Source organism: Falco naumanni, chromosome 2 (assembly GCF_017639655.2).
Source record: "Falco naumanni isolate bFalNau1 chromosome 2, bFalNau1.pat, whole genome shotgun sequence".
NCBI classification, from domain to species: Eukaryota; Metazoa; Chordata; class Aves; order Falconiformes; family Falconidae; genus Falco; species Falco naumanni.
Window position 1 is genome coordinate 79,485,095 of NC_054055.1, and position 14,968 is coordinate 79,500,062.

Sequence of the window (14,968 nt, forward strand, 5' to 3'; positions counted from 1 at the left end):
TGCAAGCTACAAAATATTTTAAAAGTCAAGAAAGGCAAAATCAGAATTTCTGGAATGGTAAATTAGAGCACTATTAACACCAGTTGACATGGGAGACATAATAAAGGAGTTAACATTCAGAAATCATTCTCCTCATCTCATAAAGTTGTTATATCTGTATTTGTACATGGATGTTCCATGCCTGTACTGTTGTCTTTCAAAAATTTTTTTGTGATTACATTAAAAATAAGCCAAGTTTGATTGTTCCTTCTAAACAAATCTCCTGATTCAGAAGCAAATGTGCTTTTTCTTCCATGCAAATTGTAAGAATTGCAGAGTTCTCATTCTTGGTCTACAGGAATCTTTTATGAATCAAAGTCTACAATTCACATATTATTAATTTAATTTTTTAATTTTAGTAATTTTTACAATCATTGATTATAATATCCTTTACGACAACATATTAGAAGAAAATGCTTACAAAAGGAGAAATAAAATCTATATACCCATACAAAATCAGTGGAGCTGTAGAAGCAATCAAGGAATTCTATTGCAAGTAGATGACAGGATTAATGCCAGAAAAGTGAAAGCAAATGAAAACTTTTCACATAGTCAAAACAGGGGTGTCAGAGTTTACTGTAAATTTAGGACCCTGGTTTGACTCAACAGTTTGAGACAAACATGCTGATAAAAGATTATTCCCAGCACGTAAGATCTAGACTTTTAAAATGCTATGCAGATTGGTTTAGCATTTAATACTGCACAACATTTAGCTGGAAAATGTATTTTTACTGAAAATACTCAATGAAAATAATATGTCAAGTGGTACTATGAAGTTACTTTTGTATTCATTATTCATATTTGTGTATATGCATGCTTATGCACTAAGAGAATGCATGTACGCATATGACTACAAGAGATAGCCACATTTTAAAACGTGTGCATCCTCATACTTTGAGTAATCATGTTGGCATTTTCCAATCAAAGTCCTCTGTGGATTTACAAATGTGGATGTTTTCTCCCTTGGCTTCCTCAGGGACATAAAAGTGGGTTTCCAGTGTATTAAGAAATAAAACAAAATAAAATAGAATAATAAAAGACCTTTAATGGAATCATATGAATAAATCAGATTTTAAGCAAACAGGCAATTTTTTCTGGAAAAACATCACACAGTATGCACCGAGCATGACAGACTTAAAAGCTGTTACATGACTTGCACAAAGACTCTGAAACGTTCTCACTCTGTCTTGCTGAAACATACAATGATGCAAATTAGATAGATACAGAGTCCATATCTTAAACTTCTTTGGACTACAAAAATTAAAGTAGCAACCCCTTCCAGATCATTACCTCAACAATGATAAATGTGTCTGCCTAGTTATCCAACGGTACTTGGGGAACTACACCCCTCCTCTCCTCCACCCCCAGCTTTATGGGGAGAGACAAAAAAGAGCACAGACCTGCCCTGACTTAAACCAGTCAGAAGGTTTATATATACTTCATATAGTATGACTCTCTCTTTTCCCTTTTCTGGGCATGAAAGCAAGTTGCTCTGGTGTAAGAGTATCTTACACCTTGAGATCTCTGACATTTCAGCATATATGTAATGTTCGCTGGGTTAGCTTACATCACAGTGCACGAGAAACAGGAAATTCAACCTCTGTAATTGTTGAGTAATTACTTTGCCTACTCCCAGTGCTAGGCAGATACATGGACACCTACCACAGCTCAGCAGACGCCAAATCACTGGCCCATCCATACTCACTGGATTGCACATTTGAGCTTCCTCTTCCAAAAGGGAGGCTGATTTGTTCTGCTACTATACCTTAACTTGTGAAATAACTAGACAGCAATGGTTAAAAGCATACAACCAAGGAAGAAGCCCTAGTTGTCCTAGCCAAGCTAAATAGTGGGTAGTACCAGCCTTACTCCTTGTGGCCAGGTTCGTTCCCCTTTCACTCAGATTTTGAATACCTCTTAAAGTGTTTTGGGAGGCCTACCAGTTTCATGCTGAAAAGGCTTAAGACCAAAAGGGAGAGATAATAACTCTGTGCAATGAGTTATGCTGCTGGTAATGCCAAGACAAAGTAGATGCAGAAAAACAAGGGTTGCTATAAGCATCCAAAACTCAGAAGTCCTTGTTCACATCTGTCTCTTCATTGCTGAGTTCCCTAAAATACGTCTGGGAACAGACATGTGCTACAGGGAGTCAGCAAAATTCCTGAGGACACCCAGGACTGCTATGCACTCCTGTAATGGTCTTCCTCACCATTTAGGTGCATGCTTACTTGCCTTAAAAGCTAGGCACTTCATTTAACTATTATTTAAATCTTAGACATGGGCATTTAGCGAACAGTAATTGCATTTTCAACAACAATATGCAACCACTTATGAAAAGTCTGTTCTCCCCTATTTTAGCTTGGCAAGTCATCATTTAAAAATCTGATAGCAGATTTTCCTTGCTGAAAAGTATGGGTTTATGGCTCTAAGTGCATGGCACAGAGCCAACTTGTACCAGTTGTAAATGCAACAGTTATGCTGCATTGCAAAGTAAGACAAAAATAGAAGAGTACTGCTTACGGAGCACTTACAGTAATAGGAGCTCATTAAAAAAGCCAGTTTTGAGGTAAGACCACAGAAGTGAAATCCTGCTGCACTATTGTGTATGTACATATGTGCAATTACCAAAATCAATGACTAGTAATTAAAAGTCAGGAAAAAATAACCCTCTAACTGATGCTCCTTCTACTGCTCTGAAGATTTGCAACGAAATGTACTCATGTAATAGCTCTATCGAGGTATTCTTTTTTTCTGTCTCTCTCTCATTTATGGTCACAAGTTTGTATTATCTAACTTTCAGAAAAGGCATTTGATCCTTTGAAAACTTTCGCACTTTGTGAGGAAAGAGATGGAAGTAAGAGAACATGATTGTTTTTCAGGTATTTATCTCTCAATATGACACATCAATTAGTAGAAAAATGTTCTTGTTAGGTCACTGACAATATGATTTAGGAGTTTATTTTAACTAATACAAGAAAAGTTCAGAATGGGGACATGGAACTGCGAGAAATTGCAGTGCTGAATGAGAGCCAGACTACTACAGCAGTTGCTGCTTTACTATTCATTTCCCAAGTCTTTGAACATTTGCTGGAGCTTGATTACATACACTTAGAGAGCATGGCATACAATACATATGCACAGACTTTTTCTTTGAATTTTAAGCCAAGCTTTAAAACAACCACAACAAAACCCCAAGCCCAAACCAACTCCTGGCAACATATGCTTACATTCCTAAATAGCAATATGCTTTACTGAGCATCCTTCAGCATGTCACTGACTAAATGAAAGACAATTGTATACACACTACTTTTATCAGTTAGGATTCTGCTTTAGGAATGAAGAAATGGCTTTAGAAATATAATATTTAGGATTTTTTTTTTTGAGAATGTTTCTTTAGAGATTAATTTAATGCAAAAAAACCAACATGAAGGTCACAGACAAAAACAATTCTGTTTAATGAAGGCAGGATCCCCATCTTAGTTTTTTTTTTTTTTTTCCCCTGCTAAAAACCTAGATGTGTAATTGTTTCTTGCTGCAAAGATTTGAAGTCAGTCATCTCCACCTGATCAGTCAAAGATCAATCATTTCACATGTGTCTCTGAAAGCTGCATTACAGCTAAGTAAACAGCAAAAGAAACACATTCAGGAAATCTTTACACTATCTGACCATATCTGGATGGGTTTTGTTCCTTCTTGAAATCTTTTAGGTGAACATCAAACAACAAGTTTATGTGAGTGCCCGTGTGTTCATGCACACGGGCACACAGAGATACTGGTAACTGAGGCCATTAACTTACATAGATCAAACAGAAAGAGATCTCGATGGACTTTTATAAATTAATGACATCACATGGCATTGTGCAAAATGAGGTACAGAAACTTTCAGCAGAAGTTTCAGTATAAAAGCAGGGAATTTAAAAAACATCTTTGCCAATACCTGCCCACAGTGGGCTGCTTCCTTTATCACCTGACAACATACCAGCTTGCATTGTGGAATATGCCAGAGTGCAGACTCACAGCTACCACAGCTAAAACAATTTCACAATAGCAATCATATACACTTACTTGTACCTCCACAGACAGCTCTGTTCCAATGTTTTCATAAATGCATACAGTGGACAACTTTCATCGACATCTACATTCTTAATGGATACTGTTGCTTACTCTTCAAAGTCAGCAGGAGGGTTTGCACATCTCTAAACCAGGTAACATTTTTAATGGAAAATACTGATTCACAAGTCAAGAACTGTAGTTGGAACTATAGCATTTATTCCCTTCCTTGAAGAATCTTTTATCTTTTCTGAATTTGGTCATGTGTTCACCTACATTCATACAGCTGCACAACACTGCTTTCCCACGAACTACCAGGAATTTTCCAGGTGGAAGCTAAGCACTAAATAAATTATGGTAGCACAGGTAAAATTAATGTCATAAAGATGTGCATGCTGCCTGAACAACACAATTCCTACATGATCAAATATGCTAACTCAGTATGGAAAAGAAAACAAAAAGTGAATGTAAGACTAATTATTCTGTGGCCTGATGGAGACAGTTAAAAAAAAAAAAAAAAAGATTAGGTTAGATTAATCGTAAGTAATTAGGCCAACAGTAAGAGCTCATTCTTTCATTATCTCCTGGTTTGACAGACCAAATCGATTCATTCCTTAACCCTGCAGGATCCTAATAAGATTTATCTAAAAACAGAGCCATGCTTCTTTAGTCATCTATACCATGAAGACACTCAGAAATCAATTGTTGTGGCCATAAGGGGACACTTTCTTTTTTTTCCAAGAAACATAAAAGTGACAGATTAAGATATGTTTAAGCATCACATACCAAACAAGTATCTGAACAAACAGTGTGGATGGGAGCTTACATGCTGATGCAGAGGTTGAATCTTAATGGTCAGGAACATAACCTAGGGTGAAGGAAACCTGTTTCCCACCAAATTCAACTAGATTGCTGAAAGAAAATCTGCATTTGCAAATCCTTTCTTCTGCTTATACCTGACATGCACAGCAGCAAGGGATGTAAGAAGTAATTCTTAAAATTCTCCTGTATACAGTGTCTTTAGCTTGTAGGCAGCTCTTCTTCCTACCTTGCATTTTCTGCTCCTTTTGTATACCTCCCAGATGTAAATTTAATTTTTGTTTTTATGTTGATTATCACAGAAGCTATACACAGTATTTATACTGCGTACCACTGTAGGATTTTCACAGAGGGATATGAACAAAGCCACCATGCAATTCTTGAAAACTATTTTGAAGAGAAAACGGAAGTACTATTAAAAAAATGACACTTTCTTTACATTTGAAGACAAAATTGCTAGCTCTACAAAAAGCTTAGAATTTGCACTGATATAAGTTGTTGTAAAAGATTGTGTTTGGCTAATAGCAACAATTGATGTTGTATTTAAAAAGAAATAAACCCTTATCCAAAGCATAACATATTTGCATATAAAGTACCTTTTACATTTTTCTTTTACTACAAGAGAATTATACAGAAAAATATATTTAAGTGTTTTAGAGTCTGTGTCACTTGCTACTCAAATGTAGTTTATATCCTACATATTTTGTAAGATAATGCAAAATATAATTCTTGTAATTATAACTCATTGTCTCTTTCCTTTTTTATGGAGACTTTAGTTTTTTACATCAAATTGAAGATAGCAATAAACATTCAGCCTTAAAAAATAAGCAAAAAAAATTAAAAATTATAAAGAATCATCATGCAGGTCCTATGACAGCATTCAATAGTAAAAACCAGTGAATAACCTTATGAAGCATAGGTCTTGTGCTGAAAAATATTATAACTAGGTCATTCAAAGTGCAGAAGAATCCCTGGTAAGTAAGAAGAAATATTGTAATTTAAGATACTGTCTACTATTTTTGCTTTTCAGACAGCATTCTGCAAATCCTAAACTCATATGAGAATAATAATGGAGAGCTCTGAAATGGATAGATAAAAGAATGGACGTGGGATGGAAAAGGATTTCTAAAAAAGCAGGAACTGATGGCAGAGATGTGACGTTTGCAGAATGGTGACAGCAAGTAAGAGGAAGAAGCACCAGTGGGTGTGAAGGGAAAATTATGTTAGTCACGAAAATACCATCCTTTTTGAGCCTGAGGCTTTGTCCTGCTGGAAAACGGTCACTTTGTAAATGAGATGTACCTTTAAGCTGGCATGATTAGACACAGAGAAAAGGGGTGGAAAGGAAGAGAGAAAGGAAATAGGAAAGGGAAAAAGATGGCATAACAGCTAGGCTTTTCTGAAGTGGAAATAGAGATGTACTGCACATACTCACTAAATTAATTTACATCCCACTATTGCTTTACAATACTCTCTTGATTTAAGTTTATTGTAGCAAGATGTGAGTTCTTGATGACATTGCAAATATAAAAATAAGCAACAATAGATCATGTATGCACTTCCTACACTAGAAGCCCACATTAAATGTAGCAAACACACTGCATACAGTCCCCACCCCACAAATGAAACTAATGTATTCACAGCAGCATCTATATTTTTAAATGTTACTGAGGAAAATTATTTGGCTTAATGAAACAGAAGCACGATAATCCAGAGAATTGTATACACTGTAAGCATTAAATGCCCCTTAAGGTAAATATTCAAGAAAAAAAGAGACTGTGTACCTATATACATGCTGCATTTGAAATCAGTTTGACTCTAGACAAGCCAGTAAACGTCAATACTGAATTATGGGTATCCTTAGTGTTTAGTCATTACTCCTCTACCATATGGGCTAAAGGAAACCAAACTGAACACTGTCCTAATACTATTTGATTCAGACACACTTTTGTGTAGTTGACTTTGAAATTTAGAACCACTTCATAATTTTAAGAAAACATCAGAAAAAAATATTTTAAAGAATATTGTTTAAAAGTAGTGTGTTCTGATGAGAATTTCTGAGATAAGTGTTCAAATTTAATTACTGTGTCTACTCATTTCTCTCTCTGCCTTCCAGTTGATATGGTATCACATGACAGATGTCACCACAGCCTCTAAATACCATCACAACGAACTCCAACCACTTAGCACTCCACTGCTGGTCTTCTGAATATGATGCTCTGAGCATGCCCTGCAAAGCTGTTCACCCAAAGGATCTGGCTGAGCTGCTACGGGTTGAGCAGCAGCTTGCACCCTCAGATGGTCTCTGCCCACTCTCCTGAACGAGGCTGAGAGGTGGCGTGGAGCCCAGGTGGGCCACGGTGACAGAGCTAGGAGCAGGGCACTCAACCTTTTTGCACATGGAAGTGGAAAGAAAGACAACAAACATCAGAGATTAGAGGATGTTCCACCTGTCCTACCAAACTAGGAGGAGGCATGATGTTCACTAAACTAAACCTGGTAGATGAGTTATGAGTAACTCCAAGAGGAGCAAGCCTGAAATTCTGGCTGTCAATGGTCCTATGCTTACTGGCGTATATTTTTCTTAAAAGGTTGTTGAGACATACTGTGTTCCAGAAAGTTATTAATTCACATTTCACATGAAGGTAAGCCTAAATCTGAATAGCTATATTATAAATTTCTTCCAAGAAAACAACCTTCCAAATTATCAGTAAGAATAATTTCCAGAATACTTCCTCCCAGGTAAGAGCCTTTTAGGATTACTATTTATTTTATTCTGGCACAGCAGGGTTTGCAGTATTGTGCCAAACACAATACACTGAAATTTGTAAGCTTACTTTCTTAATGGACGTTATTATGAATGGATTATCTACCTAGCTTGTATCAGTCACTGTGACAGCACCATCTCAACCGGAGGAGGACAACAGAGCAGACATTATTTTCAAGTCTTGTTTCAGCAGTGTTCAGAGACATAGGAGCTATAATCCTTGATCTGAAATGATCTCTACTGCTCAGAGTCTACTGACCACAGCTGGCCAAAACTGGACACAAAGTTCATTGTAATCTGAGAGCCATGTAAAACCTTCTCTGAATAAACCAGTAATTTAACAGGACACAAGACATATTAAGATTGAGAAAGGAAGACATGCGATTAAAATATCTGTGGTTTGGCTGTGTTTAAGTATTACTAATGTGTTCATTAAAGGGAGAAAATAAAACAGCAGCTAGATTACATATCTTGTGAATCCTATTCCTTACGAGGTGTTCTAAGAAAAGTAAAGATGTGAAGGTATTCAAAAGATGAAATCATCACAACTTTGTTAAACTGGTTGTTTTGCAGGGAAGTCTCAATAATCTGTATCCACTATGAAAATTTCAATAGAAAGAAAACTGAAAACAAACCTCACCCATGCTTCCTTTTGAATGTTGCTATTTGGGCAATATAAAGCTGAAAGAGACAACTGTACTGAAAAAAACGATAAATATGATGCTGTTGATACAAATGGAAAAGATACAGGAGAGCCTAGGTGCATTTTCTAGCTAGCTAGCTGAAGAGAAATCTTTCACCTTCCTGCTAAGAAGCATTGTTGTGCAACCAGCCTTGAAGAAAAGAAAAAGGGCTGCTATAATCTTTTTCTCCTTGCACCCAAATAGAAAAATATTTTTTTTTAGAAAAAGAGAAGTCCTTACCTTCCCTCTTTTTCTTAAATGAGAGTATTGCAAAGATTTGCATACAAAAGCACTTAAGTATTTGTACTGCAGTACATCTGGCAATTATCTTACAAGAGAAAGCACTCATTTTAGCCAACTGCCACAGGCTCAGCATTACTAAAAGTAGAAAGCATTTGAATGTACAGAAAAGGGATATTCCAGCTTTCTACCAGCTACCTTGAACATACTTCACGTTTAATTTCACCCTGTTGCTACAGGCGCTGTGCTGTTATGACAGCTGATCTGCCATTGAATAGCTGTAAAGGAAAATCAACAAAGGATCGCTTCAGTGATTTTCAGTGCAATTTATTGGAGCTTGTATCTTGCGGCTGCTGCCGCCTGTCGGGGTAATGACACATGATGGGTGATTAAAGCGCAAGTCCCTAAATCAAAGCTGTGCCAATGGTCTGAAGAGTCAGAAAACAGCATTCAGACCCTGTTCATTTCTCATAATGGGAGGACCTCATTAGGAAAAAATGGGCTGTTTTACTAACAAAAGAAAGTACTTTTGACTAGGGAGAATTTCATGTTTTCAAGATTTATCGTAGCTTTCTTACAACATCTTTTAGATTGTGCATTTAATGAAAATAAATAATTAAAACAGATAGAGAGTTTTACAATCCATCACCGCTGACTTGGAATTTAAACTGAGCTGTACTGTAGTTCGTCCAAATCCTCATATTTAACACAGTTTTTGCCTTTGCCAAGAAATAGGTGGTAAAAGAGAAAGCTGCCTGTCATGGGGGTAGGGGCAAAGGTAGGCAAGGGCAGCTCGCCAGCTCTTGAGAAAGGACACGTTGGGATAGAAGAGTAGTTTCAGTTCACTGAAATTACTTTTCATTTTCTTTCCCTTTACCTTAGTCTTTCCTTCTGAGGGCATATGCAAGTAATCCAGCTAGAGATTTTTACCAATTTTGACCAAATTTGTCTGTTGGACAAAAATGTACTCTACTCAAGAAAATTGCAAAATAACTATGAAGAAGCAAATGAATGAAAATGTTCTTTGTTTAAAGATGGCAGAAATGTCAGAAGAAGAATACAGACAGAGTACACAATCAGACCAGAGGAGTTTGGGGTTTTTTTTTGCCACAGAAAACACTATTTACAGACCATGGGACTATGAAAAAATGGAGCACAGACAGATTAAGGAATAGGAAAGTAACTGGGACTCAGGTGAATTTGACATAGTATGATCATGGTTCTTTCTATAAGCATTTTTCTGAATGTGTCAAGAGATGGTGATTTTTCTCTTCCTTTACAACATATTATGGATAATCTATCTTGGCAAATGCAGAACAGGCAATGCCACCCTTACTGACATCTTGTGGGATATATGTATTTTTAATGAAAAATTGGACATAAACAAAAGGCTAGCATCTATGATAAATGCTATTCTTTTCATACACGAGGAAAAGCAGCAATTGGACAGATCTCTACATTCCTATATTCTCAACAATGAATTATTTTCCCAAAGACAAAAATGAGCATTTATAAGGCACCCTGGTGAGCAGAGCACAGCGAATTCTCCATCACAGCTTGCTGGCTTTACTGCAGGTGTTGCAGCAAAGCAAACTCATTTCACTGGCCACATGGGAAATCCTGCTTAGATAAAGTTTCACAGAAGAAGAAAGGCATAGAGTTCTATCCATTTTAATAAACAAATGCTGCAGTGCTTTAGCCATATGGTGGAACAACTGTTTGCTAGCAGTGGAGGTAACAGCTTCTCTAGATTCATAATCTCCCTTCATAAGCATCTTTTGCATTTATTTGTGTTTATAACTACTATTAATTTTTTTTTTTATTTCTTTTGCAGAAGTAACTAATTATGTGATCAGAGCCTCTATTCCATGTGTTGTCTGAAGACGGAGAGAAACAGATCTTGCCTGGAAGAGGTTGTGGACAACATGGACAAGAAATAATATGACAGAGGTAAAGGAAGCAGAGGCATAGGGTAGTGAGTTATCATAGCCAAGATGCAGGGTAACTGCAGGAACAGGGCAATCGAATCACTTTTACACTGTGAACAGGCTCCCTTTCCCATACAGCCTTTTCTTCTGTTATTCTACCAGCTCTTGTCATATATAACAATTTTAAATTATAAAAAAGAAAAAATGTTTAAGTGGTGAAACTTAGCATTGGAAGTATTAGCTGGTATTAGTAAGTTCCTGCTGGAAGGAGGTATGGGTCTGACTGACAGCTTTAGGTTTATGTATTAAACACGTATAATGCAAATAGTTAAGAAGCATATTTGAGAGGAAATTGAACAAAGCAATTCTGTTTTCTTGGTAGACAGGATTTGTTGGAAATGTTTTTGTGATGAGATTAAAACTGCTCAGGCTCCGCACTGACATGAGAATAAGTGATAAATTTAAGAAGGGGCAGGGCTAATATGACTACCTCCAACAGACGATTTACATAGTAACATACATACCTTAATGAAAGCTTGCTTTTCAGGAGGGACTTTTTTCACAATATCATTCTATCATGTCATAGATAGCCCCTAAAGTGGAATTAGGAAGTGTGACATTTATTCAGATGAAGGCAGGCAGGTAGTCCATTTTAAGCAGACATCTCTTCCCTTGTGACTCCCAGGCAACCTTTAGATAATTTTAGTTCCTCCTTCATGTTAAAGGCTCATTACCCTTTATAGAAATTCTTTAGAAGTCTTCTCATCCCAAGCACCAGGAGTCATTTCTCCAGACAGCACTAGATTCCTTATTCCAGATCTTTCTCATAATTTTCTAATATTGTATGTCTTAGTGAATAAGGAATTTGAGAACTACTTATCCTTGGTTCAGAAGAAGAGAAAGAATCACTGATCATGATTTTTATGGGTGTTTCTTGAAAAGAAAGGGAGGAAGATAATACCTTCAAAGTGAAGATTCTCTGCCTTCACAGCTGCCATTCTAGCCCTGTGGTTCCTGATCCAGCACTGACTCCGGGCAGCTCTTTCTTTCCACATTTCTGTTAGTATTCCTGAAGTCTCTTTATCTTCCTCTCGTATTTTTTTTTGCACACCCTCCTCATAGAATTTCCCTTCAACCAGGAAGTTGGGCCACCTTCTCTGACATGAAGGTGTCACACAACAAACGCTGAGGCACTAAATAGATGTGTATCTGGAATTACTACCTTTTCCTTCCTAGCATTTAGAGTCTTGTTAAGCGAGCCAAGTTGGTTTATAGCTTGAGCTGTCTTTTCACTAAGAAAAAGACAGTCAGTTTTAGAGGCAGCAAGTCATGAAAGCACATTGCATCAATGTTTATTCTGTCCTCTCCTGAACTACTAAAACAAAAATTTGCCTACCATCTTTGACATCAAAGGTCAATAATTTTTCTGTTTAGATACAGGTGACATTGGAAATTCTGGAAGAGTAAAACATCCAGTTTCATTTAAGAGATTTGTCACAGGATCTATGAAAGGCAAAAATTTATCCAGCAATGTTACTAACAGTAGGTAGAAACTTTTGTCAAACATGGAGGAGAAGAATCATCTGCGCGTAAGAGTTTCGTGTTTAAGTTCACAGTGATGCTATCAATGGTTAGCATCTGCATACATGAGATGCCTGTGGTACAAGTGACAGCTAAGAATTGAAGAAGGAGGCTGTGAAGGGACGGCTGCCACGTCTGTCTTTCTGACAGGCAGCCTAGTTTCATGATCAGTAACTAAATCCATCTAAGCCACTCTACTGTTTTATCAGGTGATTTGTGCTACTGTTCATGGACAACACACATACAGACTGAAGGAATGTGGGAAGCCAATTTGTCACAAGGAAGCCACAACAAAATGTGTTGATGCTAATCTCTGTTTATGTTTGGAAGGCTGTTTCTTACCAACTTTGTCAGCCAGAAACAACTGCCTGGGCCAGGTCTCGCCTTCTGCCTCTGAGTAAAGAAGGCATTTGTGGAGCAGGATCAACTAATCAAAAACATTGTGAGTTTCAGGAAGGAAGCCCAAGGCTTTTACCTAGTATTAAGGCTATACACCTGAGGACTAGGGTCCAGAAACAGGCTTGTGGGGGAGAGAGAAAAGGAGCTAGAATAACCACAGAGAAAAAGAAAACCATGAATTACAAAACACAGTACAAGGCAGGTCCAGGCCTTCACTTTGGAGTTGCTCCACCTGACCAGGTCCAAGTACTATGTGCCATAACCATGCCACCAGAACAGGGGATCCACCTATGCCTGAACCCCACCACGGCACACTTCCCCAGAGCAGCTTGTCCTTAATGTGTGCTTGATTAAAACTAAAGCTGTGCCTCTTCTACGCACACACCACCACGCTAACGACATTTTCTCTAACCAGCCATGCTGGGAGCAGTACGTGTGTTAGTGTGGATGTGTGAGGGTGTACAGACGTGCTTGCCTGCTATCTCAGAGCTGGAGGGGTTTTCATTAGATTCAAACAGCAACTGACCCTCCAGGGAAGCTTCTGCTCTTATTTGATAAGGGATGCTCTTTTATCACACATGAAACTGCATGCAATGATCAGACAGGCAGTGTGCATAGCTGCCAACCAGAAGAAAGCTGTTTTTCTGTAGCATATTACAGCAGTGCATTGCTACTGCAGTTGAAGATTGGCCCCAAAATGGCCAGTTATGGAAATCACAGAAGCTGGAACTTCTACTGATCCACAGAAAAAGCATGCAATTAATATACTTGCTTGAGGGTTGGGATATCATGTTATTTTTCAGAAGATGAAGCTACTGTGGCAAATCTGACTGGAGAGGACATCTGAGGTACTGGGACTTGCAAATCTAACAAAGTCAACACTTCCTTTCGAAGAACTTAGTTATTCATTCTATGACGTTACAACAAATACCCCTAAACCTAAACATTAATGGTCTAAAGTAGAGCTCTCCAATGGAGAATGCTGGATTTTCCTTCCTTTTGGGGAGGGAGAGGGAAGTCTCTTTACTTTCAAGAGCAAACCTTTTTCAAGCTAACTGACATCTCAGGACTTCAAAGCGCTCGGTCAGTCTTCAAAAATCCTACAAACATGAAAGTATTTGGCTTGGTGACCTCCTTCAATACTGGTCTAATAGGTGATTCAGGATCACATGGCATGCTGAAGTGTCCATAGTATCTTTCTTCTTTAGGGAGAAATTATATTATCTCTACAGTTTTGGGTGGTTGTTTCCCTCCCACCCCACCCCCCGCGTCCCTTAACATTTCCTCTGTATTCTCAGCTATGTAAATGTTTGAAGGAGTTACAGCTAACATGCACCTAACAACTGGATTGTCTCTTATGCCTACAAAGTACAGATAGTTTGTGTAAGCACTTCAGATCAAATAGAATTAGATGCATTCTCTGGAAGTTACCTGCCAATGGCCAAGTCAAAACAACTGCTGTGGTTGTATCTATAATATCTTATAGTAAGTTGTAGCATCTTGCGATATCTACTGTAACTGCACTGATAGTATCTATGCTATCTTGCAAATCTTTTATTCCATATTTTCTTCAACTTCTGATATTTTTAATGTCACTGTGGGTACTTCTTCTTTGTTATTGGTTTTTTACCCTTGACCAAAGAATTTTCTTACTTCCCATTTATTACTCCAATGTAGCTCATAGACATGATAAAAATTTTTGAAATGAGATGTTAATCCTTTTTATCTTCAAGTCCCCTTTTCTCCTGATACTAAATAATGTTTTTTATTAACCGTACTAACTTCCAGATGCTCCCACATGCAGCTGAATACCAACACTAAATTAAAACAAACAAACCCAGCCTCTCACCTCCCTCCCCACTTCCCCTCCCTGCAAACTAAGGATGCAGTAGACAAGCCTTTTTCACTCAATGGTAATATCTGAATCACAAAGAATTGATTTGGTTCTTACTTTTAACAGTGAGGTACATGGACTTGCTGACGTCTGCTCCCACATCATTGCTGACCTTGCAGAGGTAGTATCCACTGTCTTCTTCCAGCACATGTTTAATCAGCAAGGAGCCATTTGTGAGAAGCTGGATACGACCATTCAATGCAATTGGCTGGAACTGAGGAACCCCGGCACCTAAAGCAAGACCCCCACAGAAATAGGTTAGTTAGGAAGGAAAGCTTCTCAGTTTTTTAGAATATGGCAGAAACTATAGCTCCCCGCTCTTAAACGCTCAATTCAATCAAAACACAAATGGCTTCTGACATTATCAGAACAAACGGAATGGTTTGCCAAAACTGAATTTATTAAATGGAGGGAAAAAAAGGAAAAAAAAAAGAAAAGAAAGGCTTTTGTAGCTTTTTTAATGCAATAGTGGCAATAATTTGACCATGTTAAAGGTTAGGGGGTAAAAGGAGCATGAAGCAGGAGTGGAAGAACCAGAAAGGGGGAGAGAGAAAATGAAGATTTTCAG

General features: G+C 37.7%; 1 protein-coding gene across 2 annotated transcripts in view; it reads right to left on the minus strand.

Annotated features, from left to right (window-relative positions):
- The window catches only part of DSCAM (DS cell adhesion molecule), a 467,719-nt gene that overhangs the window by 131,957 nt on the left and 320,794 nt on the right, over window positions 1–14,968 (minus strand). For both annotated transcript variants that reach the window (XM_040585109.1, XM_040585110.1), the window contains exon 11: window positions 14,458–14,631. In XM_040585109.1, the coding sequence (XP_040441043.1) occupies window positions 14,458–14,631 (174 nt within the window). The remainder of the gene's footprint in view (window positions 1–14,457; window positions 14,632–14,968) is intronic.